Source organism: Microtus pennsylvanicus, chromosome 7 (genome assembly GCF_037038515.1).
Source record: "Microtus pennsylvanicus isolate mMicPen1 chromosome 7, mMicPen1.hap1, whole genome shotgun sequence".
NCBI classification, from domain to species: domain Eukaryota; kingdom Metazoa; phylum Chordata; class Mammalia; order Rodentia; family Cricetidae; genus Microtus; species Microtus pennsylvanicus.
In genome coordinates, this window is record NC_134585.1 from 74,585,495 (window position 1) to 74,608,453 (window position 22,959).

The following is a 22,959-nucleotide window of genomic DNA, read 5'->3' on the forward strand; positions in this document are numbered from 1 at the left end:
GGAAACAGCAGAAAGGAATGAGATGGCAAATGGCTAGGTGTGGAGAAGCAGAAGACAGACAAGGCTGTGGAGAGGTATCAAGGAGAGGGGACAAAGAGCTAGACCAATAGACATGGTGGCCTTCAGTCCCCATGCATTCCCCAAGAAGAGGGAGTGGGTGATTCATTTGCATTGCCATCTTGATTATATTAAGAAACCCCAGTGGCATCAATGAGGCTCACCTTTGGGTCTGTGAGGGCATTTCCAAAGAGGATCAGCAGAGGGGAAAGGGGTTCCTGAAGGATAAGACCAATACTAAACCTGTCGGCACCAACCCATGACCCAGGGACCCTGACTGAATCAAAACAGAAAAAGGAGAAAGATGGTTGAGTGCCAGCATCTCCCTTTCTCTCCTCTGATCCTCTGAGATGTGAATGAGCAATTTTATTTACACTCCTGCCACCATGGTTTGTCGCGCCATGGAACTGCCTGCTGTCCCACCATGGAGTCGTCCCACCTTGAAGCTACCTGCTACAACATCTTCCCCACAATGATGGACTCTCTCCTCTCAAAGGTCAGAATAAATCCTTCCTCTTAATTATCTTTCGTCAGGTGTTTGGTCCACACTCATAAGAAAACGAACAAATACAGGAGGGAGCAAGCCCAGCAACATAATTGGGGCAGATGCTAAGGGGCACCTGGATCTTGGCACTCATTCATTCCCAGCCTGCCTGAGGACAACAATCTCCCTCAGCCCACAGAGTCCCATTGCACATCATGAAGCATACAGATCACCTGTTCTTAGAGACTTCAAGACTCAGTCTAAACACCCCTAAACTCTGTACTAAGCGTTGGTGCCTTAATGGCTCCACTCTGAACAGGTTTAGTCATATGCCATCTGATACGATTCCCTGCACACCGATAAGAGAGAAAAGGCCCCGAAAGGCAGCAATCTGCTCATTCCACAAGGCAATGCTGTAGCATGTTTTCATTTGGGGTATTACAATGTTTTATTCACGAATTTCACAATGAAATGAAGTATTAATGCAAACGTCCTCTGTTAGAGGTAGGAGTCATGGCAGAATCTGGTCTAGGGGACGAAAGTAATCACAGAAATCAATAAAGTAAGAGCAGAGATTTTCAGTTTGTGGTGACCACAGCAGACGCTCCATCTCCAGAGACAGAGATGGTGCCACTTGCCAGCTGCCAGGCACCCTCTGCAAAGGAGCCCAGGTCAGCCTCCTTGTCACTGCCTGTCCACACGGTGGAATCTCACAGACCACTAGCCCCTGTCTCTAGGGTGGCATTTCTCGAGGTAAGAGAGCATCCTGCTTGAATATGGGATGAAATCTTCCTGAGTTAAACTAAGGTCTAGGAAGCAGAGCTAACGTTTCCTTGGTCCTTACTATGTGTCCAGCCTTAACCTAGAGGAGTGATAAGCAGCATCTCTTTAACCTTTAAACCCTCACCATATCAAAGGCGCTATCTCTGTCCTAGAGATCTGAACTCCAAGTTACAGAGAGATTAGGTAAACTGCCCAGGGCCACACAGCTTGAAAGACACAAAGCCAGGATTTAAGTCTGATTTCCCCCCTACAGGCTCCTAAATCCTTCCTTACCATCTGCTCTGATAAGTTGGAAAACTATGGATCAGTTAGATCCCAGAAGGGGGTCAGAGCCATTCCTGTGACACTTGTTCCAAGTCTGGCTGGAGCATCTACACTGAGTTTTGAAGAGTAAATGAATTAGCATCTTAAGAGCTTAGAGCACACGGATCCCATTGGGGGAGACCATCAATCACTGCTCTTTTCTCTCCTTCCTGGGATGCAACCCTCCCTCACTAGGTTTGCCTTCGGCCCCTTCATCCTGTTGGAATTAACTGTGAAATGGCCTCCACAGGCTCAGATGTTTAAACATCTGTGCTTCAGTGGGTGGCACAAACTCAGGAGGTTTGGTGCTCTAGGGAAGTGGAGCCTTGCTTCAGGAAGTGGCTGTCTAGGAGGGGCGCAGGCTTTGAGGCCTACAGCCTGCCTGCTGTCTTCAGTCTGTGCCCTTGCTCCTCAGAGCAAGCAGCCTGGCACTTCTGCCACCACGTCTCCCTCGCCATAGCAGACTGCACCCCACCCCAAACCACGAATCCTTCCTCATGCCACTCCTTCTCAGGCATGTGGTTGCACCCACAAGAAAACTGAGACTGCTCCCCTCTTGCCTGCTGCCCACTTTGAGGTTCATCTTGGCCACAGCCACTGGAGGCCAAGCTGGATCTGAGCAAACCTGGACGTTTCTTTGAGGTCCGGGTTTTCAAAAGCCACTCAACTTCCCCAAAGCTAGATTTCCCCATTTGTTCATTCTGTCAAAATCTAAACTAGTGTCTCCCCAGAAACAAAGAAGGGTCTAGCACCAATCTATGTAAGGTGGTTGGAAGAAAGAAGAAAATGTATAGCTCCATGTTGTAATTACCACAGGCCTTTGCAATTATTTATATAAATTATATATATATATGTGTGTGTATATATATACATATATATTATATCAATGCTTGTTGGCAGAGAGAGACAGAAGGAGAAGAAGTGGGGGGAGAGAAAGTGAGAAAAACAATCTCTTTGATCTTAAGACCTTGGCTTTTGAAATATTCCTGACCATAACCCAAGGAATGGATGCATATTAGGTAAGACTCCAGCACACGTAATACACACAAAATAAAGATTAGCACATGACACTTAAACCTGTTCAGTACAACAGGTGTGTGATGATGTTTCTTTTTATTGGACATTGGTTTTTTTTTTTAATGTATTGATTTGAGCTTTCACCACAGTATCTCCCTCTTCCTTTAGTGTCTGATAACCAATCATCTGTGGTCTGGAAATAAGAAAAAGAACACTACAGCAGAATTCGTAAACTTGGTTTGCACTCTGCTCTGCTTAGCGTGATGAAGTTTCACCCCTGTCACACACGGGACACAGATGTCCGGCAGACTCACACTGCGTACGTCTACCGTCCAGGAGTTACTTGGCAGGGAGCTTGAGAATCACTCCAGCTGTCCTGGTGTCACCACAGTCCTAGCTGAGTCATCCTTATATTGCTCAGCAATGACTCCAAAGGGCAAGGGTGCTTTCTCTGCAAGTTTGGATATGACAAAGAGAAGCCATAAAAATGTTATTTTAAGGAAAAAAGGGAAAAAGAAAATCCAATATGTTGAAGTTGCTGAGTTTTGATTGGTTGCCACTGTCAATCTAATTTACGAATTTGGTACTATTAAGTTTGGTATATACTGACTTGGAATACCCTCATGGGTAACTGGAAAGTACATTAATGGATTACAACCCACAGTTTAATCACTCCACAGAACAGGAAGCCTCGCAGAGGACTTTAAAAATCATAGTTCACAAATCCCCTTCGCCTTTGTTTTGTAAGACATTGCAAAATAGAAGAAATTCAGCTGGCTTCTGATCCCTGTGTCCACAGATCACATGATACATTGTCGGACAATAAACATGGTTTTGTGTGTACATTCAGTGACAGCAGCAGATTAGGTTTATTGAGAAGTAGGATTTCAAAATTGCATCTTAGGCAGGGTGTGGTGCTCTTTGGAAGGAGAGATCATATGTCTCCCATGTCTTTTTAGTGACTACCCACAAGCGACTTCCGCCACAGACATGTTCTTTGCCACAGGGCCGCTGAGATGTGAACAGGATGCTGCATGCCTCTCCAATCATGAGGATTCAGAGCTCCCAGCACCACCACCCTCGAAAGCGGTCTACCCTCGATCCTGCTCCATGTGCTTTTCATGGCCAACTGAGGGGACAGCCGACTTTTCTGGCTCAGCGTGGAACTCTTTCTATGATAGGAAAGCAAGCATCTGTGGTGCTGGGCCTTCCTTGTGTGCTAGGTTTTGGGTGTTTCTAGCATCACTTAAAAAATTATTTTTTTAGATCTATTTACTTATTTTTATGTGCATTGAATGCTTCACCTGCATGCATTTATGAGCACTATGCTGGCACCTGGTGACTTTGGCACTCAGAAGAGGGCATCTGATCCCTGAACTGGAGTTGTGGACGGTTGTGAGCCACCATGTGGGTAATGGGAATCAAGCCTTGGTCCTCTGTAAGAACAAGGGTGCTCATCCTCAGCACCCTCGACCATCACTTTTGATTGTGCTGTTTCTCACCCCTAGGACGTCTTCTTCCACCCACACGAATTCTTCCTTCCCTTCTAGACTATATCCCAGGCTTTCTAAGACCCTCCTCCTCCGAGCTTTCCTCCCTGGAAGTGAGACAAAGTTCACTGAATTCGTTCAGCCACTTGCCTCCTTGAAACTGTTAATGAATATTTATGGACTTTCTAACATTTCTAAGAAACTTTGGAGTTTAATCCCACATAGTTAATATTCCCTCTTTAAGAAGGTTGAGCATTTTTTTATTGCAATACCCAAATCACATAGCTACTTGTCTGATCTTCTGAGAACCAGTGGTTGCAATGACAGCAGGCCCCAGAAGTGCTGATTCTCCTAATAGTCCAACATTTGAGAGGTATTTGTTTTGGACAACGGAATTCGTACATGAGGAGAGCACCTGATGCTTCCTCTCTAAGATACTGGGAGATGCTCTTATGGGAAAAAGTCTGCATTTTGACACAGTTAATCTACAGAAGTCTGTGTTGGCTACTGCCCTACAGGGGTCTCATTCATTTATTGTTCCAACACACACACACACACACACACACACACACACACACACACACACACACACCTTGCTTTCCCTTTTCTTTGGCTACTTAGATCTTGGAAAGAATTTAAAGACAATCTATTCAATACCGGATGGGGAGATTTTACTTCCCCAAAAGATGAACCAGTATGCTTCAGATCACTCTACAGAAAACTTTCAAAACACTTGGGGTCAAACCCCAAATCTCTGTCACTACAGACATTGGAAGGCAAACATCTTATAACATCACCTTCACCACCTACCTCTTCAGTTTCATTTCCCCTTCTCAGACTTCCTGTCTTCCACCAAATCCCTCTGTCTCACCGCCAGAGAATTTCCCCAGATCCTCAGCACCAAAATCTCTCCTGGTCCCTAACCAGTTCCCCAGTGCTGCTGCCTCTGAATCCCACGACTTCTCTTATCTTTCTGGGCGATTTCACTGCTTATTCTGGTTTTTCCTTAGCCCACACCACACCTGTCAAACCCACACACACCTTTATTTTAAACTCTCCCGTAATTGTAGCAAACGCACGCAGGAGAGTGAAGCTTGTGGTGGTAACTAATGCAAAGACCTGCTTTTTTCCACCTGGGGGAACAGGAGCCCTTTCTACCTCTTGCTGTGTGCTACAGAGGATGTGCTGAGGGAGAAGGTATTGGTTCCTGCCGATGAGTAATTCCTCAAGACACATGGCCAAGCAGATAATTATCGCTACAAACTGAGCAGGAGGAGCAGCCCAGCTCATTAGGCACCTTCAGTCTTTACTGGAAGGATCAAGAACCCATATAGGTCCAGGGGGAGATAACCATGGATGCAGGCTTGTCCTTGTAGCCTGCTAAGGGGACAGTGAGGTGGTCAAGGAGAAGGCTGGATAAACACACACACGTAGAGCTTGGGAGTTTGTTTTGTAGGTAAATGCTTGCCTTGCACGATTGAAGACCTGAGTTTGAGCCACAGAATTTATGTTAAAAGTAGGACATGGTGAAATACATTTGTAACCCTAGTGCTCATGAGACAGAAATAGTTGGATTCCTAAGGCTTGTTGGTCAGTCACTTAACCTAACTGGTGAGCACCAGGCCAGTGAAAGATTGTCACACAAAACAAAATCAGCATTATTTGTCATAGCCAGAACCTGGAAACAACCTAAATGCCCCTTGATTGAAGAATGGATGGAGAAAATGTGGTACATTTACACAATGGAGTATTATACAGTACAAATTTTGCAGACAAATGAATGGATCTAGATAACATTATATTGAGTAAGGCAGCCCAGACCCAGAAAGACAAATACAATATATACTTACTCATAAGTGACTTTTAGACATAAAGCAAAGAAAAGCCAACCTACAATTCACAACCCCAGAGAACCTAGACAACAATGAGGACCCTAAGAGAAACACACATGGATCTAATTTACATGGGAAGTAGAAAAAGACAAGATCTCCTGAGTAAATTGGAAGTGTGGGGATCATGGGAGAGGGTAGAAAGGGGGTGTGGAGGAAGGGATGAGAGTGGAGAAAAATATATAGCTCAATAGGAACAATAAAAATAAATAGATAAATAAATAAATATCTAAAAAAACCCAGAAAGCATCTAAGGAATATCACCTGAGGTTAGCCTCTGACTACACACACACACACACACACACACACACACATTCACACACACACATACACACATACACACACACACATACACACACACATACACACATACACACACACACACATACATACACACACACATACACACAAACACACACACACATACACACACACATACACACAAACACACACACACACATACACACACACACACACACACACACACAATCTTTCTTTCTCTCTAAACAAATCAAAACTAATTCTCATAGACCCTAACAACAAGTATGTACATTCTCAAGACTTGGTTTGCCACCAACAAATAAATGATCTAGGGCACATTGCTCAAACCCTACACTTGGTTTCTCTGCCTTGTCATGGAAGGAAATTGAAGCATCAGATAATCCTCATTTAAAAAAAAACTAGGGCAATATTTGGTGTATATTGGGCACTATACAAATTTTATTTTTTTTTTATTTTTTAGTTTTTTGAGACAGGGTTTCTCTGTGGCTTTGCAGCCTGTCCTGGAACTAGTTCTTGTAGACCAGACTGGCCTTAAACTCACAGAGGTCCGCCTGCCTCTGCCTCCCGAGTTCTGTAAAGACGAGTGCCGCCACCACCTGGCTATAAACATTTGTTAAATAGGCTCTTGGTTTGAACCATCTTGCTTGGTGTCTGCTGACCCCCAAGTCCTAGAGACAAGATGGTGGCGTGGCTTCCATACACACCGCATACACTCTGTTTCCCAACGCAGATGTTCCAAAATCTGAAATAATTTTCTTTTTCAGTGTAAACCACAGGGTTTGAAACCCTTCTGTTCCTACGTGTTTTGGATTAAGGAACCTCCATCCCTTTCCTTGGCTGTCTTCTCTTGCCCTCCAGGATGCCTGGATTGCTCAGGTCCTTTCTGGGACCCCTCCTGGCCATTCCTTACGGAGGTGCCTCCCCTAATCCTCTTCTCCACCACATCACATCCACTTTCATGGTGGAGTGGTCAGGTGGCTTTAGGACCATTTTTTTCCTGTAGAGGTTCTCAACTGTCTACAAGACCAGAACAAAAGCTCTAATCCCTGATGCCGGCATTGTCCTGTGAGTGCAGGACCTCCGCTCTACTGATATCTGCAAGGATCTTAAACTGAGCTTGTCCGACTCCGCCCTCCTGACGCTCCCCATAGCACCTCCTCTTTGGTCTTCCTTGTCTCCACCCTCTCCCTGCTCCTCTCATCAACATCAACACAAATTTTATCATTTCCTCTTACACGGCTCCTTTTCAAGAAAGGGCATCACTCTCTGCTCAGGCTGGGACTGAACTCAATGTTATCCTCCTGCCTCAGTCACCCAAGCAGTAGGTTTCTAGTTCCAAGCCTTGAAAGTCCCCTCAACTCTATCTTTAAGGCGGATTGAGGATCTGGCCATCACTTCCAACTGTACTCTGGCTCCTGTGGACACTCCCAAGTCCCAGAACACCCCCCTACACTGCTACTTCCTCTTCTCTCATCCCACGCCAGCATCCTCCTGCAGCAGAGGGGCAGAAGCATCAGTATCTGGTCCAGACCCTTCTAGTCGCACATCACCTCACTCAGAAACACCGACGTCCTTACATTTGAATGGCCCTCCATAACCTGAGTGGGCCGCCTCGTGTGCTGGCTATCTGACCTCATGTCCTCCCACCGCCCCTCTTCATTGTCTGTCTGGTGACATGTCTCAGATATCCAGGCTGTCCCTTCCTTACCTTCACAACTCAGCTCCAAAGCACATGATCCCTCACATGCCTTTTAAAACTACAAGTTATACCTGTGTGCCATCTATTCTGCTTCCTTGCTACATTTTTTAGTGAAAACCTGGTCTTCTAGGTCCTGCTGGTGCTGTTTGCCCTATCAGAACATGCACTTTCTCACTGTATTTAAGCTCTGTGAGTGGGAATTTACATCTTAACTCTGCTGCCTTCTGGTTACACAGGGAGTACCTTGCACACAGGGGCACTCAGCAGCCCTTTGCGGCTTGAATGGGAGGGAACACTAGCTCATGTGGCTCCTCTTACCTAAGACAGTCATCACCGTCTTCATGAGCTTCATGGGAGCCCTTCGGCGGCTCATGGAGCCACTCATGTGTGGAGACAACACGTTGGTTTTCCTCTTGACGTACATGTAAATGCGCACATATACCACCACCATGATGAAGAAGGCCAGGAGGTTTGACACGGCCCAGAAAATGAGGTAACTCCTGCTGTAAATGGGGGCCAGAGAAGAGCAGGCAGAGATGTTGCAGAGGCAATTCCAGCCCAAGGTGGGGACCGCCCCCATGAAGATGGCAATGGCCCACACCAGCAGGATGAGCAGGGTCACCCTCTTTTTGGTCAAGTTGCTGTGCACCCGCATCCTCATGATTGACATGTGCCTTTCCACCGCTATCACCAGCAGATTGGCCAGAGAGGCAGTCAGGCTGGCGTCCAGGAGCCCCTGGCGGAGAAACCAGCGGTTGACAGTCAGGGTTTTTGACACTGGGCCCGTGTTGAACATCAGGAACACATAGGCGATGCCCGCGAAGAAGTCCGCAGCAGCTAAGTTAGCCAGCAGGTAGTAGAAGGGAAAGTGGAACTTCCTGTTCGTGATCACGGCTGCAATGACCAGGGAGTTAGAGAAAAATATGAAGAGGCAGAAAAATGTCCCGACACACAAGACGATGAGAAGCTTTGTCCCCGTCCACTCATCCACAGTGTCCGTGTTGCTCCTGTTATAGAAGAACTCCATCCGTTTGTCATAGTGACACTCATTCATGGTGGAGAGGAGCTGCACATCCTAGAAGGAACGAAAAGAAGTCAAGCATCACTCTCGGTGAAATCTCTTGCTAAGCCACCAGCTGACACCATGGCATCCCTCCTCCTCCGGGTGCCCCTGTATCGGTCCAGTCACTCCTGGCCTCCCACCACAGGGCACTGCTTGCATGCAAATTACTTCCCAGGATCAGCCAAAAGTTCAGGGAGGGAGTGCCTTTTGTTCTCTTTTATTCCCACCCGCATCCAGAGGCTCTGCCTGCTCACAACAGGTAACTAATGGCTGGCTCATAAGTGAATGGGCAAGGGCATCAATACATCAAATGTGCTGTCATACAGTTTCCACTCTGTACTAGTGACAACAGCAACACAGCACAAATCATCAATGAATGTTTCCTGCTGGTAGTGTCCAGGCCATTTCTTATTTATGAGTTCTGTTCAGTAATCAAAAGCAGGCTTATAGTGCCAGGCATACTCTTGGCAAGGTAGTAGTATTGAATTACTTGGTCAGGCCCAGATGCTTTCTCCAAGAGATCGATTTCCACACCTCCAACTCCTCCAGCCTTGATCGAACAGCATCATTTAGTTCCGGGCTACAGTTACCATCACTTATTAAGCATATGGTGTAGGGAGGAAGACTTTGGCCTGAACACTCCCCCTCCTCCTCTCGTTCACTTCCTCCTCCTAGTCACCCATTCTGATGGCACCTATGTAATTATGTTTGCTGGGTTTTCCATCCCAACCCCTTCAAGTCAGTCTCTTTCCCAGGAGACTCTCCAACCCACAGGTGATCGAGGATAAGGCCTTTACAGGCCATTGTCCTCCAGTGTCTGTGTGCAGAAATTCAGCCCGATGCTAAGTGAAGGCAAGTCCTGAGGATTTGTGTGAAAGGGGACTCCAAACTGTGGCACCAGGCTTGCGGGGATGACACTGGTCCCTCTCAATAGAAGACTGAGAAAAAAACTCAAAAAGAGTGGAGTTGAAGCCAAGATTCTAACTTCTGGCTGGAAGGCCCGTCCGATTCCTCATAGAAAACAAGGCTGGGATTTCTTTTCATTGGAGCACAGGCTAATAGACGTAAGAGTCCAGCTGCCCACCTTTTGGGAAGAAGTCTGTGTTACAGGGAAAGATAGAGAAGGAATCCCAAGCTTTAATACTTCCTGTGGACGCTGAATCTGATACCACACCAGAGTAGAGTGATTTTTAAGTAGTATAAAGCACTTATTCTTACTTATCTTAGTCTGCTTCTCAATTTATATTTCAATTGTAGAAAGATATCTTAAAGTGGATTAAATAGTGTTCTGTCATTGTTGAGATAGAATGTTCATTTGATGCACTGAAACCAATCTTATAATTTTAACAGCTTTTTAACATCCTGTTATATGTCCTACTTTTAACTAGTTCCTAGATTTGGACACTGAGGTTCTTTACAGGGTTTGACTTTTATAAGCATTAATCTTTATATACACAGCCCGCTATAGGAATAATTCGTGGTTTTCAGAATAAGGTAGAGGATACCAATGTGTCAGGTTTCTGACGGATCCTGTCAAACTCCTTGAAAGTGACTGTATGTCTAAGTCTACCATCGCCACAGGAAGGCTTAATAGAAAATATTAATTAGTGGAATTCACTTCAATACCCAAGGAGAAAATTAAGTGTTCAACGATGCTAAAATTATGTAAAGATTCAAGACAACCATGGTCTGCTTGGGTCATTCCAAACCAGTCTGGACCCTCACTGTGGAGGCAGTATTACTCTGCCCTCACCACCAGACCTCCACCCCGGGAAAGATCATCTTGGGTTCTCCTTAGTCACTCTACCATGTGAGGAGACCACAGCGGAGCTCCATGTTTAAAGCAGGGATTCAGCCATCCCCAGACGCTGAATCTGATGGGGCCTCAATCTCGGGTCTTGGACTTGCCAACTCCAGAACTACAAGAGATGAACCCTGTGAATACACACGTAGTTCAAGTTCCTTTGGCCATAGCCACAGGAATTGGCCCAAATGCCATATGAGAAGTTTTAATGATACAATTAAACTGTTTCCTTTCACTAATTAAAAACGATTTGCATATTTTGTTTGGCTATATACTCTAGATAGTTAAGAAAGACATTTTTCTAATTGAAATGTAATATTACTCCTGAGTGATTTATTAGAAATATTATGTAGAATGTTAGAGTTCAGATGTTTTTAAAGTTTGTTTCTTATTCTTTAAAGAGATGTTAAGATTTTACATTTGGTCTACTCTGAGGTTCTGTGAGGCCTTCATGATTGGTACTGCAAAATCTTAAAATTCTATTTTCCTTCCATAAAAACTAAGTTGTATATTCCTGATGTGTTTTTTTTTAAAAAAATCATTATGAGAGCAGAAGTTGTTTTGTTTTGAAAATGCTGAGCTGTCGAGGGAAAACTATGATTAGCAGAACTTAGATTATGTAGTCCTCTTTGCCCCTGCACAAGATTCTACAACTGTGAGAAACAGAACGAGAGGAACACAGTTCCTTCCGGGAATTAGTTTAAAGCAAGCAAGCAAGCAAACAAACAACAACAACAAAACACGAGATGGACTATCAAGCAGTAAGTGCAAATCATGCCATGAAGTTGTGCAGCCCTGGCTGTCCTGGAACTCACGCTGTAGACCAGGCTGACCTCAGACTCAGATCTGCCTGCCTCTGCCTCCCAAGTGCTATGATTAAAGTGTGCCCCACCACTGCCCAGAATTTAAAGACAACACAAGTTCACAAATTCTGTCTCCATTCTGCTTTCCATTGTACATCCATCGCTCTGAAAAATCAGCTTAAGGCTCAAAGGTAAAGCCTGGGAGACCTGCGTGTGCTCAGCTGACGCTCGCCAGCTCAGCTCACTTGAGAGTTTTCCACAGAGGACAAAGATTAGGTGATTTTTTCTTTTATCTTATTGTTTTTATTGAGCTATATATTTTTCTCTCTTTTCTCCCTTCCTCTCCTCTCCCCTTCTGCCCTCTCCCGTGGTCCCCATGCTCCCAATTTCCTCAGGAGATCTTGTCTTTTTTTTCCACTTCCCATGTAGATTACATCCATGTATGTCTCTCTTGGGGTCCTTTTTGTTGTCTTAGTTTTCTGAGATTGTGAATTGTATGTTGGTTTTCTTTGTTTTATGTCTAAAAGCCACTACTTATAAGTGAGTACATAAGATATTTGACTTTCTAGATCTGGGTTACCTTGCTCAATGTGATGTTTGCCTAAAAACTTTATCATCCCCCTAAGACTTTCCACACTGACAGCTGATGCAGCTGGACGCAACCTTCATTAATTTGCCCATGAGACTTCCTGCCACCTCACCCTGTCTTCTGAATTTGCTGCCAAGCATACTGATGGTTCCCAGGGCAGACTGACCATATGTTATTGTACTTTCTAAGCTGGAAATCACCAAAAATCCTAGCCAGTTTATAACTAACGACAAAGGCTGCATTTCTTGATCTCTCTCAGCCCTTACCACAATAATTCTCTGATTTCAAAAAAAAATATTAAATCATTTCACACCTAGCCTAAAGTGTTCTCTGCAAGATAGCACTGACCAGTTTAACTTGCCCTCACTTTGTTTCTGCACTTACACAGATACCCTGTAGCCCAGTCAATGCCTGGCTTCTCTTCCATGTTGATGCAGAAACCCTGGCCTCCAACAGAGCAGGGACCTGTCTCTCATCCTCATCCCAAGAGTGGTGGATCTGGTAAATGAACGAGTGATCTTTGGTGACCTTTGTCCTCTGCCATGCCCCGCTCCCCTCAAATGAAAAGTCCGGAGTTAAGCAGCTTTGCTGGCTCACACAACAGACACTGGGTTTCATCACTTATTAACCATGTCCTCAGAGAGTTAATATCTCCTCTCTAGTCTGATTTAATTACTAATATTAAGTGTGCACCCCGGGCCAAGTGCCTGACTAAGCATTTTACATGGATCGCTTCATTTCGTCTTCCCAGCCATGATGAGCAGCCATTTTGCAGAAGAGGAAACGCAAGTGCCTGGGACTGTCACAAGGTAGAGAAGCAGTTGACTCAATGCGCAGGGCTGTGCCATAGACTCAGTTTACACTGTTCTTCCTTAGGCAAAGGCAACACCAGGCAGACCTGTGGATTCTCGTTATATGCTTGGTGATAGCCACATTACTAGAAAAGAGCTGATTTCATCAAATCACATTCAAAGACTGTCCCCAGAGAATAAAACACAGATGGACACTCTAAACAGCCTTCTTTTGAAATGGCCTGAGGTGGGGTAAAAAGGATCTTTTCTTTTCCTGAAAATACATGTTTGGGTTTTACAGCACATGGGGCGCAATGCAGTCACACTGACGATGCTGGCTGCCTCTTGTTTCTGCCACATCTCAGCTGATGTTTGTTTTTCTACTGAAGGTTTTAGTGGGTTTAGCAGTTCTGACCCAGACACGGGAGACACTAAACTTTGGAGGGATGACCGCAACTTCGAACTCCAGTAATGTCAGACTTCAGAAAATGGTGGTTTGGAAATTCTATATGTGGAATCCAAATGAAAACTTCAGGAGCGAGGCTCTCATTTAGATCCTCCCCAGCCTGCTTCTCTGAAGAGAGAAAGACAATCAGGCAACTTGGAATGTGGAAACAATTATGAAAATGAAGCCATCAGAAAACCACTCACACAGCTTTTATTTCGAGCAATGTCTTTGGAGACAAGTTGTTGCCCGGCTGTGCAGTAATGTGCCCCCTTCCAGAAGGAAACCATGCAGAGAAGAGGGGTGAGGTGGTGCTGTCTGTGTTTTCTCTTCCTATGGTCCACAAACAGAACAACTCTCTGCCAGATAGAATCTTACTAGGTGGGAGCTGAGTCGCAGTTAAGTTACTGACCTAGGAAGGCCTGCATAGGTCAGCATGTTTGGTCACTAAATTCAATAATTCATGTTAATGGCAAATCGGGACAGCAAGAACGATTTAAACACAGCTATACTTCCTGGAATTCTCTTTAGCCAGTGCCATCTAAGCCTCCGCACCTCCTATCCCATCTCTACAACCACCTCTTCCCCTCTACACTCCCAGGGGTTATTCCTCTACCCCATTCCTGTGCAGACATCTCTTCATCATGCCCCTCTTCCTCATGGCTCTCTAAGGTGAAACAGCCAAAGTGCTGCACTCAGACCACTTAGCCTGCGCTGTGGTTAGCAGCCTTTCTCGCCATCTGACCATCTAGTTCAGGGTCTGGGTGCTCTCTCCAGCGAGAAGGCGCATTTAGGAAGGCACACATTTCACGGTGCTATGACACACCCCTGGGCCCTGGAAGAATGCCAAACACATGGTCTCCGTAGACGCTTATTAAATACAGACCCGAGTGAAGAACCCGAAGACACCCGTGCCTCATGGCTCTAACCTAACCACACTGACCCTTCCTACTTTTGTCCCCCGTATCTGTGCTCTCTAATTTGAGTTTCACAACTCATTCATTTCCCTGCCGTAACTTGGCACCACATCCTGCTGGCAGAGGTGTGGGGATAGTGTCTGCTGCCCTTGACTGGGGTTTCGCCAGAGCAGACAGTCCGGGTGGTCTAAGGGGCAATCCCACCACAGAGGTGCCCTGTGAGGGCAGACCTCAGAAAGGAGGGTCCTCTTGGAATGTAACTTCAAAAGAGAAAGAGCCAGTGGTCAAAGCTGGACCAATCCAAGTCACAACACAAAGTCAGGTGGAATTACAGTCCAACATACTCCATGCATACTTGGTCGGGGCTGGGTCCTGAATAAAAGTCAGTTGTAACAAAGAGAAGGATCTCCCCAGCAGACAAATTCCTAAGAAATCACACAGAGAGTCCACTGTTAGGAAGGGAAGCTCGACTTCCAGTCCTTGAGGTGCTACCTGGTGACCTCCTTTCAAAGGCTTCCCGTCCAAATGCAGACACAGACATGGAGAAAGCCATGACTCTTCAGCTGATATTACTTCAATCAGATGACCAAATTCAATGTCAGCAGGCTGAAGCCCTGTTGATTGTCTAACTCCTGAAACCATGTGTTAGAAATAACAATTTACTCTGTGATCTCCTGAAGCAACCCCACATTCTGCTAACCATGTTAAAAACACACACACACACACACACACACGCAACAACAACAACAATAATCTAAAAAAATCAACGGAAAAATCCCAACCAGAGAAAACACTGTACCACAGTCACGGGTAAGAAGCTTAGCTACTGGATAGAATGTACATCCTAAGGGCTGAGGAGAGCTGGCGGAAACAAGCATTTCAGTAGTAACAATATATCCGTGTCAGTTCACTAACTATAACAAGTAGACTGCGTAGATTTAGGATCTAACAAGGGCAGCTACAGTGTAGCGGGACATGAAGGAGGAAGTTTACTGTGCTCTCCACTTTTCTGCAAACCTAAAGTTGTGCTATACTTAAGCATCTTTTAAATTAGAAACGAGGGGTAGATTACCAACCCCATTGCATTTACAATAACTTCAAAATAAACTGAAAGCATCTGCTTTATCCTCGCCAGGGTAAAATAAACAGGGAAGAAGCGATTTGCTACAGGTTCCACATAAGCTGATCTTGTTGGGAATGGGACAGTTGATGCCAGGGATAATCAGAGATAGAGCTGGTGTGTGTTTACTTCCGGGATGTTGGCCTCGTTATAGACATTCCATCTTTCCTCTCCAGAAAGCTGAACCCTCACCTCTGTTATTAAGAATGAATCTTCAACTGGGATGCCTAGAATGATTCTGAAGCAGAGCCTGTGTTCCTCACCAGCAGTTACCCACCCCCACCTCCACCCCCACCGTCTTCTACACAGGCAGTAAGGTTCCCAGGGAGGCGCCACGCAGAGGACCAGCAAATGCTCACTTGGTGTGACTGGGAAAATCCCCAATAAAATGAGAAACTGGAGCTAAGGGGAATGACTCAGTAGGGAACTTGCAAACATAGAGCTTGATTCCCAGAACTCATGTATTAATAAAAATGTCAGGTGTAGTGGTCCGTGCTTGTAATCCCAGTGCCGGGGAGGAGGAGCAAAAGGTCCCTGGTACTCACTGGCCACCCAGCCTGGCTTCATGGGTTAGCGCCAGGCTAACAAAAGACCCTGTCTCCCCAAAGAGGTAGAGAACATTCCTAAGGATGAAGCTGGAATTTATCCTGTGGTCTTTGCATGTGTTCCCCAACTCCTGCCCTCCCCCAGAAATTGACCTTGCCACTCCTCGCTAACTTGGAGATGGTGGCATTCAGGACAAACTGCTTGCCAAGCTTAGCAGAATAAACATTTAGGCTATGTGACAGAGCAGATTGCAGAGAGAGCCTTTGAGGCAAGGAGGGCAGCATGAGACATGCAGCCAGGTCACCTCCCGCCATCGCTCCCTGCGGAGTGGGTGGACTTCCAGCGTGTGGTCTATACCACAGCTTCTACCCTCAGACTTGTTTAATAAACAGCTGTAATCAAAGTATTGTTTCCCGGATGTTCCTGATGGCTGGGGACTGTCTTAAGCCCCTTGATTAAACAGGAAGGCAGCAGTGGAAACACAGTAGAAAGAGAATAACACACAGATTTTATGTGATCAACAGATTCCCTGACTTCGTTTATGCAGATGTAAAGTAAATCTTTAATTGTGTTTACTTCGTTATAGAACTGTAATCCAGGCCCAATTCATCAAGGTCACAGAGGGAGATATGTTTTGACCTTTGACCCTCATTAAACATGCTAGTCAGATGTTTAAAATTAGTGTTATTTATGTGTAACTCCTATGGTAATCTTTAAATCACCATGTGATCACATTTCAGTAGCTTCACTGTTCAAAGGAACCAGAATACAAAAATGAAAAGTGTAGGTAGTCATATGAAAGAAAATACATTTATTGACCAAAATTTTGTCTATAAAGATTTCTGAAAAGTTTCACGTTGTTGCCTTAAACACTTAAACACTTGAGGGGACAATTATATTTCTTCGTCGTGTAAAATCTGCAACAGGAAAGTTTGTGGCCCAAACTTTTTTGTTGTGGTCTATCTGTGTATCACGTGCCCTCCTGTGGCCTGTCTCTAGTCCCCAGAAGGGCTGTCTAGAGTCCCTTACTCCACAGGGCTTGTCCTAAGCCATTTCCCACGGTGCCCAGCGTCAGGTCCCTGGTCGTCGGCCGTAATTCCCCCTTATATCTGCAGCTCTTGTTCACCTGAGTTCAACCTCAGTCTCTGCACAGGAAGGAACATGCCAGACCCATGCCCTGCAGTGGGGAACGTTTCTGACTGATCCCAGAGATGGGCCAGGAAGGGAACTCATCCCTGATGGGGAAGCCCCTGTCCCACATCCTGCTTGCCTCTTGTCCCCAAGTAGTTCTGGTCTGGCAATAAGGCACTGTCTGGACAGTAGGAGATAGGAGGGAGGAGGCCATGATGATTTCCTGATACCCTCTTCCCAGGTTGATGTGGGGGTGCTGGTTCGGCTGCTATCGGTAGCCCTCTCATGGGACAGCCTTGTCTTCTCTTTCCTCTTGGCTGATGCCTGGGTTGGGAGTGTTAACACCCCCTTGCTGTTTCTGAGTCAGAAGTCTCCTATCACTTCTTGCGAATTCCTATGACTCAATTTCCTGCCAATTGTTCCTTTGAATGTTATTATCACTTTGCTGTGTACACACACACACACACGTGGAGGCCAATGAGCAACCTCAAGAGTCATCCTCAGAAACACCATCTACCTCCCTTAAGGGAAGCTCTCTTATAGGTCTGGAGCTTACCAATAAAGCTGGGAAGGAAGGCAGCCAATGAGTCCCAAGGGTCCCCGGCGTCTGTCTCCCTGGTGCTGAGCCAGCTCTGGGATCTCAAAGGCATGCCCCTATGTACAACACTTTCCTGTGGAGTCTTGAGGCAGAACGCACATCCTCACACTTGCAAGGTGAGCTCCTTTGCCGAGTGCACCATCTCTGCAGCCCCAAGTGCTGATTCTCCTAACGTGGCTTTTAGTTTCGAGATTCAGACCCCCTCTTATTCCCTTATGTTCTCCCTCACCAGGGCCCACACTGAACACAGAAACAAGAAAAATGTCCTGGGGCAGCCATGAATACAGCCATGGGCTAGCATCCATTAGAGAGGAAATACATACAGAAGTTAAGAATAAATACTTTAAAATGGTTACAGCAATTTGACATTGCCAACATAAAACTGCAGGAAGAGCGGAACAGTCTCAGAAAGTACACCAGTCTTCAGCAGAAAAGCTTTCTCTCCTTTACTTTTTTTAATTTATTTATTTGGTGCCTGAACCCAGTGCCTTGGAAATGCCAGGCAAGTATGTTACTTCCTTTTGGCAAGCAGATTTGAAATGTCTCAAATGCAATGTCCCAGGGAATGGCACATAAACAAGGAGAAAGGCCGCCTTGAGTCCAAACGCACAGTGCACAGCGGTTCTGAATGGCCTTGAACAAGACAGAAAGATGAACCTCTGTTTTATTGAAATCACTGCACTTGAGACATCCTTGCCTGTGGCTCCAGATGAGAGTTAGAAAGAACCAGAGCTTGAGGGAGTACTGACTTCTTGTGGCTTTTAGTAACACACTGATAGAGGAAGACCATCTCAGGGGAGAAGTGTCTGCTTGTGAGCAAAAGCAGAAAGGAATAGAAACTGTCTAGAAACCGAGGGCCTCAGAGCATCAGAACAGCTTCTTCCCACCTCAAGGAGCCAGATTCTCATGAAGTACTCATGGTCTATCCCCAAGGCCTATTAGGTGCTCCAGCGGGATGAAAGTTGGGGTGCATCCTCCCAACCATGTCTACATCTCAGAAAACCTCAAGGTTCATACTGATGGAAGGATGGGAGAGAAGGGGTAAGCACTAGAGCCAGAAAATAGAAACGCTTGAGAACTTGATCCGGAATGAAATTCTCGTGTGGTAACTAGCATATGGAATCCACCAGAAGCAAAAGGAACACAAGGAATTGCATGGGCAAGGTAGCCATGGCTTGACCTGAAAAGGCTCATGTCTGTCCTTTGTCATGGGCACCATGTTTCCCAACACTCACTGTAGAGGGCCTATCAGAGCATCACGGTTCCACTCTGGAAGGCTAGCTTCACAGTTTCACAGTTCACTGGGAGATCTTATAATTCCTACTCAGTATGTACAGACCCATCACTGCTACCTTTCCCTGAGCGTTCTAAGTTATAATTGAGTTTCTCTCATTTCTTCTCCTCCATGGTATGGCAGTTCATCAGCCAAAACATGAAAGGGAAGATAGCATTTTAACATATTAGAAACAGATTAGAAATGGGGTAGCCAGTGGTACATCCTACACAACGCGTCAGGGTAGGATGGTGAAGGCTACCTACTGAACCTTCATCAGAGGTGGCATCCTCCCTCCAGAAATGGCTCTGTCCAACCAACACCTACTGGTAGGCCACTGTCCCTTCCTTCTTCTCTAAATTTGACATCATCTTTAAAACCATGCAGGGTTACTAGCAGGACTGAATCAAATCAATGCTTACAGCACGCAGCACAAAAATACACCCCCAAGAAGATCAGGGCTTGCAAACCTCCTGAAACTTCAATGCAATACAGAACTACAATTCTGGGATTTTAATGATCTGTGATCTAATGCTTCTATTTAAGGAGGAATTATGAGAAAGTCATCCTGTAACTATGCTAAAAAGGCCATAATCCAGTGCAGGCTTAGGGCCACAGAGTTTGGGCTCCACTCTTCCACGGCCCCAACACAGCAGGAAGGAAGAGAGGAACAAGGCACAAAGGATACGGGACTCACATCCAGGGTCTGAAGCCGGCTGATGAGACCTATGCTGACTTGTGATGAGAGGGCACCACACTTTGTGGGAGGAACTAAAACCTCTTCTCTGGATCAGAACACACTGTGCTGCCTCAGCACCTCTGTTCAGAACCCCAGAGCAATCAGGCAAGACAAAGCCACGGAAGCATCGAGATCGGAAAGGAGAAAGTAAAACTGCCTTTGTTCACAGACGATATCCTCTTTTGTGTGGAGAACACTCCTGATTCAAAGAGTCTCAGCACAAATAAAGTAATTCTGTCAGGTTGCAAAATAGAAGTCAAACACACAAAGCCAATTCTATGTCTGTGCACTCACAATGAGCAATCCACAATAGAAATTAAGAAAGCAACTACGTTTATAATATCATCAAAACAGAGCAAAACACTAACCATGTCATAGGCTCAACCAAGGACACAAAAGACTTGTATACAGAAGACTACAGAACACTGATAACAGAGATTAAAGAAAACATTAAATTGGGGGGGGGGGGAACCTCACATTTATGGATCAGAGACTTAAAATTGCTAGAACATTCCAGACTACTCAAAGTGATCTACAGATCCAATGCAAGGAAAAAAAAAACCTGGAACTCATGAAATTGTTAAATGTCTAAGAAATCTTTCTGATTTCAAACCATACTACAAAGCTACAGTAACTAAAATGATATGGTACTGCCAAAATACAACTGTATAGACCAATGGACCAGAAAAGGGAGTCTAGAAATAAGCGCATGTATAAACAGTTGATTTTGAGAGTGTGATGAGAATATAAAGTGGGGAAAGGTCGTCTCTTTGACACAGGAACTATCCACATTGCCAATGAGTATGACCTGTGGAACTATTCAGCCTCTTATCAATTAGAAAATCACCCAGTTTCTTCGTGCCTTAATCAACCCATCTGAAAAATGGAGATGGTACGAAAACCGTCCTCCTAAGATTACTGGGAGAGTGGATGTGTTTAGAGCATTTCAAACACTGCTGCTTTGATTACTGCTGTCATCAGCAGGACCTGTGCAAGGCTGCAGAACCTCTTGATGCTCAGTTTCTTTGGTTACTAGAGGGAGACAAATGGAGCAGAGGCTGTGGGGACAAAGTGAAGCCACAGTATGCAAAGTCCTGGTTCCCTTCTAAGTCTAGAAAACTCAGAGAGTGGAGTGGTCATCAGGCTGGCTGTAGGGGTGAGGGGTGGGTCCAAGAGGGAGGGGAAAAAAAGGAATCAGCTTCCTGATGGGCCCGCCATCGGAGCAACCACTAAGCCCAGGTCTTCTCTCCTCTCCACTTCCTTCAGAGGCCAGTTAGTTGATACTTTCTCCCTAACACAGAGTTCTAGGTGGCTCCTAGAGAGGGAACTCTGTAACCAGCAGCCTGAAACTCTGAGGTTTAGCCTTTTGTCTGCAGACAAACTTACAGGGAGCCAATTTAGGATTTACTTTTGTTTTATGATGATGCCCCTTCCATAGAAAATATTTCAAATTCTGAATTTTGAATTTTTTTTCCCTTAGACTATGTAGTGTGATGGCCTCTCCCAATGCCAGGCAGTTCCCACGGCTTCCATTTATCTTTAAAATCTAGTGTACCATGTGTCATGGTGAGATGGTGCATGGTGGGTGGGGCATATCAAAGGCCTTTCAACCTGTGACACTTTCCAGGTACTTCTGCGTTATCGAGACACAGAAGCCAAGCGTTTGCTGACTCATTCTGTCACAGCATTGGAGTATCAGAACATATTGCCCAGTTCTCAGTGACTTCCCATTTCTTCACATCTGGTCACCTGGGGAGATGGCAATGCAGAGTGAACTGACTACAAGTGGGGTGCTAATTTACCCTGACCAGATCCCCACTTTCTGGCCCAAGGCTCTTTTCACTCTGCTAACCCTCAAAGTCTCTTCTTTTAGCCAATTTTCTGCTCAGATGAGAAAAGTAATACACAGACTTGATCTCTATAATCAGGATATTGCCTTCCACAGGCTTTTACTGATTTCCCTAAGAAATATGATCTGGCTGTGATTAAAAATACTAATGACATATAAATGCATCTCTCCTTCAAATTGTTGGCTAAGGTTGATTGGGATAAAAAGCTCCAGTGACAAAGCGGAAATGTCAAAGTCAAATAGAACACGTTGTAGAAAACAACAGTAACTTGCTTCCCTGCTTTCTAGCGCACTCAGAAGAGAAGCAGTTCAGTCTGCATCTGTCCTGTTGAACAAATGATTAACTTTTCCGAAGCTGGAGACTTCCATTATCTGAGGAGGCTAAACCAAGGCAGACGTGAATGGGGACAGAACTGGGGACAACCTGGGGACCGATCTGTGGACAGCCGGTGGGAATGTAACTTTCTGGTTTCTTTAACTTTCCTCCTGGTTAGTCCTGGGATCTGCACTTGTAGATCTGTGTGTAGGTGGTGTGCAGATTCCACTGGACTCCAAGAGACCACCCACTCACCAATTCTCCCCCCTGCCCCGTTCAAGCTTCCCACTGTCCAGGATGAACAGGAAAGTGGGAGAGAGGGAGTGAGAAAGAAATCCAAAGTCACTCATAAGGCTATACAATTGCCTTAGAAAGCTTGTGATACAGAGCGGCAGGGTCCAGCAAGGGATGATTCATTCCTCCTCCCAGAGAAACGTGGAGGAATTTAGAGACATTGGCAGTGAAGGGGGATGCAGCATGATAACGCCCACAGGCCATGGAGCGATGAACTGGATGCAAGAATCTGAAGCTGGTGCAGAGATTCAGAATTTGTAGGAACAGGAAAGGGGACGAACAGAGCAAAAAGAAGAAATACTTGTGATAGGAGAAATTGATTCTCCAGTTTCCAGAGAAGCTTTGCACCCCATACACAGAGGGAAGAGAAAAGAATCTCCCTGGGTGCAGCATTAGAACTGTCATTTTATAGTGCAAGGTCTAACACTGAGAAGTGTGCGTGCGTGTGTGTGTGTGTGTGTTTACTCCCCATGGAGAAGTATGAAAACAACACATGTCCCCTGGCAACCTTCACAGACATGGGTGACTCCTGCAGAAGTCATCAGTGCACGTCAGCTCTCACGGTGGAGGTTCAGTGAGGAACAGCCCATCATCATAGTCCAGAATCCTTCCCCACAAACAAAACCAAACTCAAAAATAAAAATACGGCGATTTGCCGGGCGGTGGTGGCGCACGCC

At 45.5% G+C, this 22,959-nt stretch overlaps 1 protein-coding gene across 1 annotated transcript in view; it reads right to left on the bottom strand.

Moving 5' to 3' along the window:
* Positions 1 to 22,959, bottom strand: part of Lpar3 (lysophosphatidic acid receptor 3) — a 63,420-nt gene that overhangs the window by 35,250 nt on the left and 5,211 nt on the right. The window contains exon 2 of the mRNA XM_075981139.1: positions 8,323 to 9,079. Coding sequence (XP_075837254.1) covers positions 8,323 to 9,058 — 736 coding nt within the window. The 5' untranslated portion in view covers positions 9,059 to 9,079. The remainder of the gene's footprint in view (positions 1 to 8,322; positions 9,080 to 22,959) is intronic.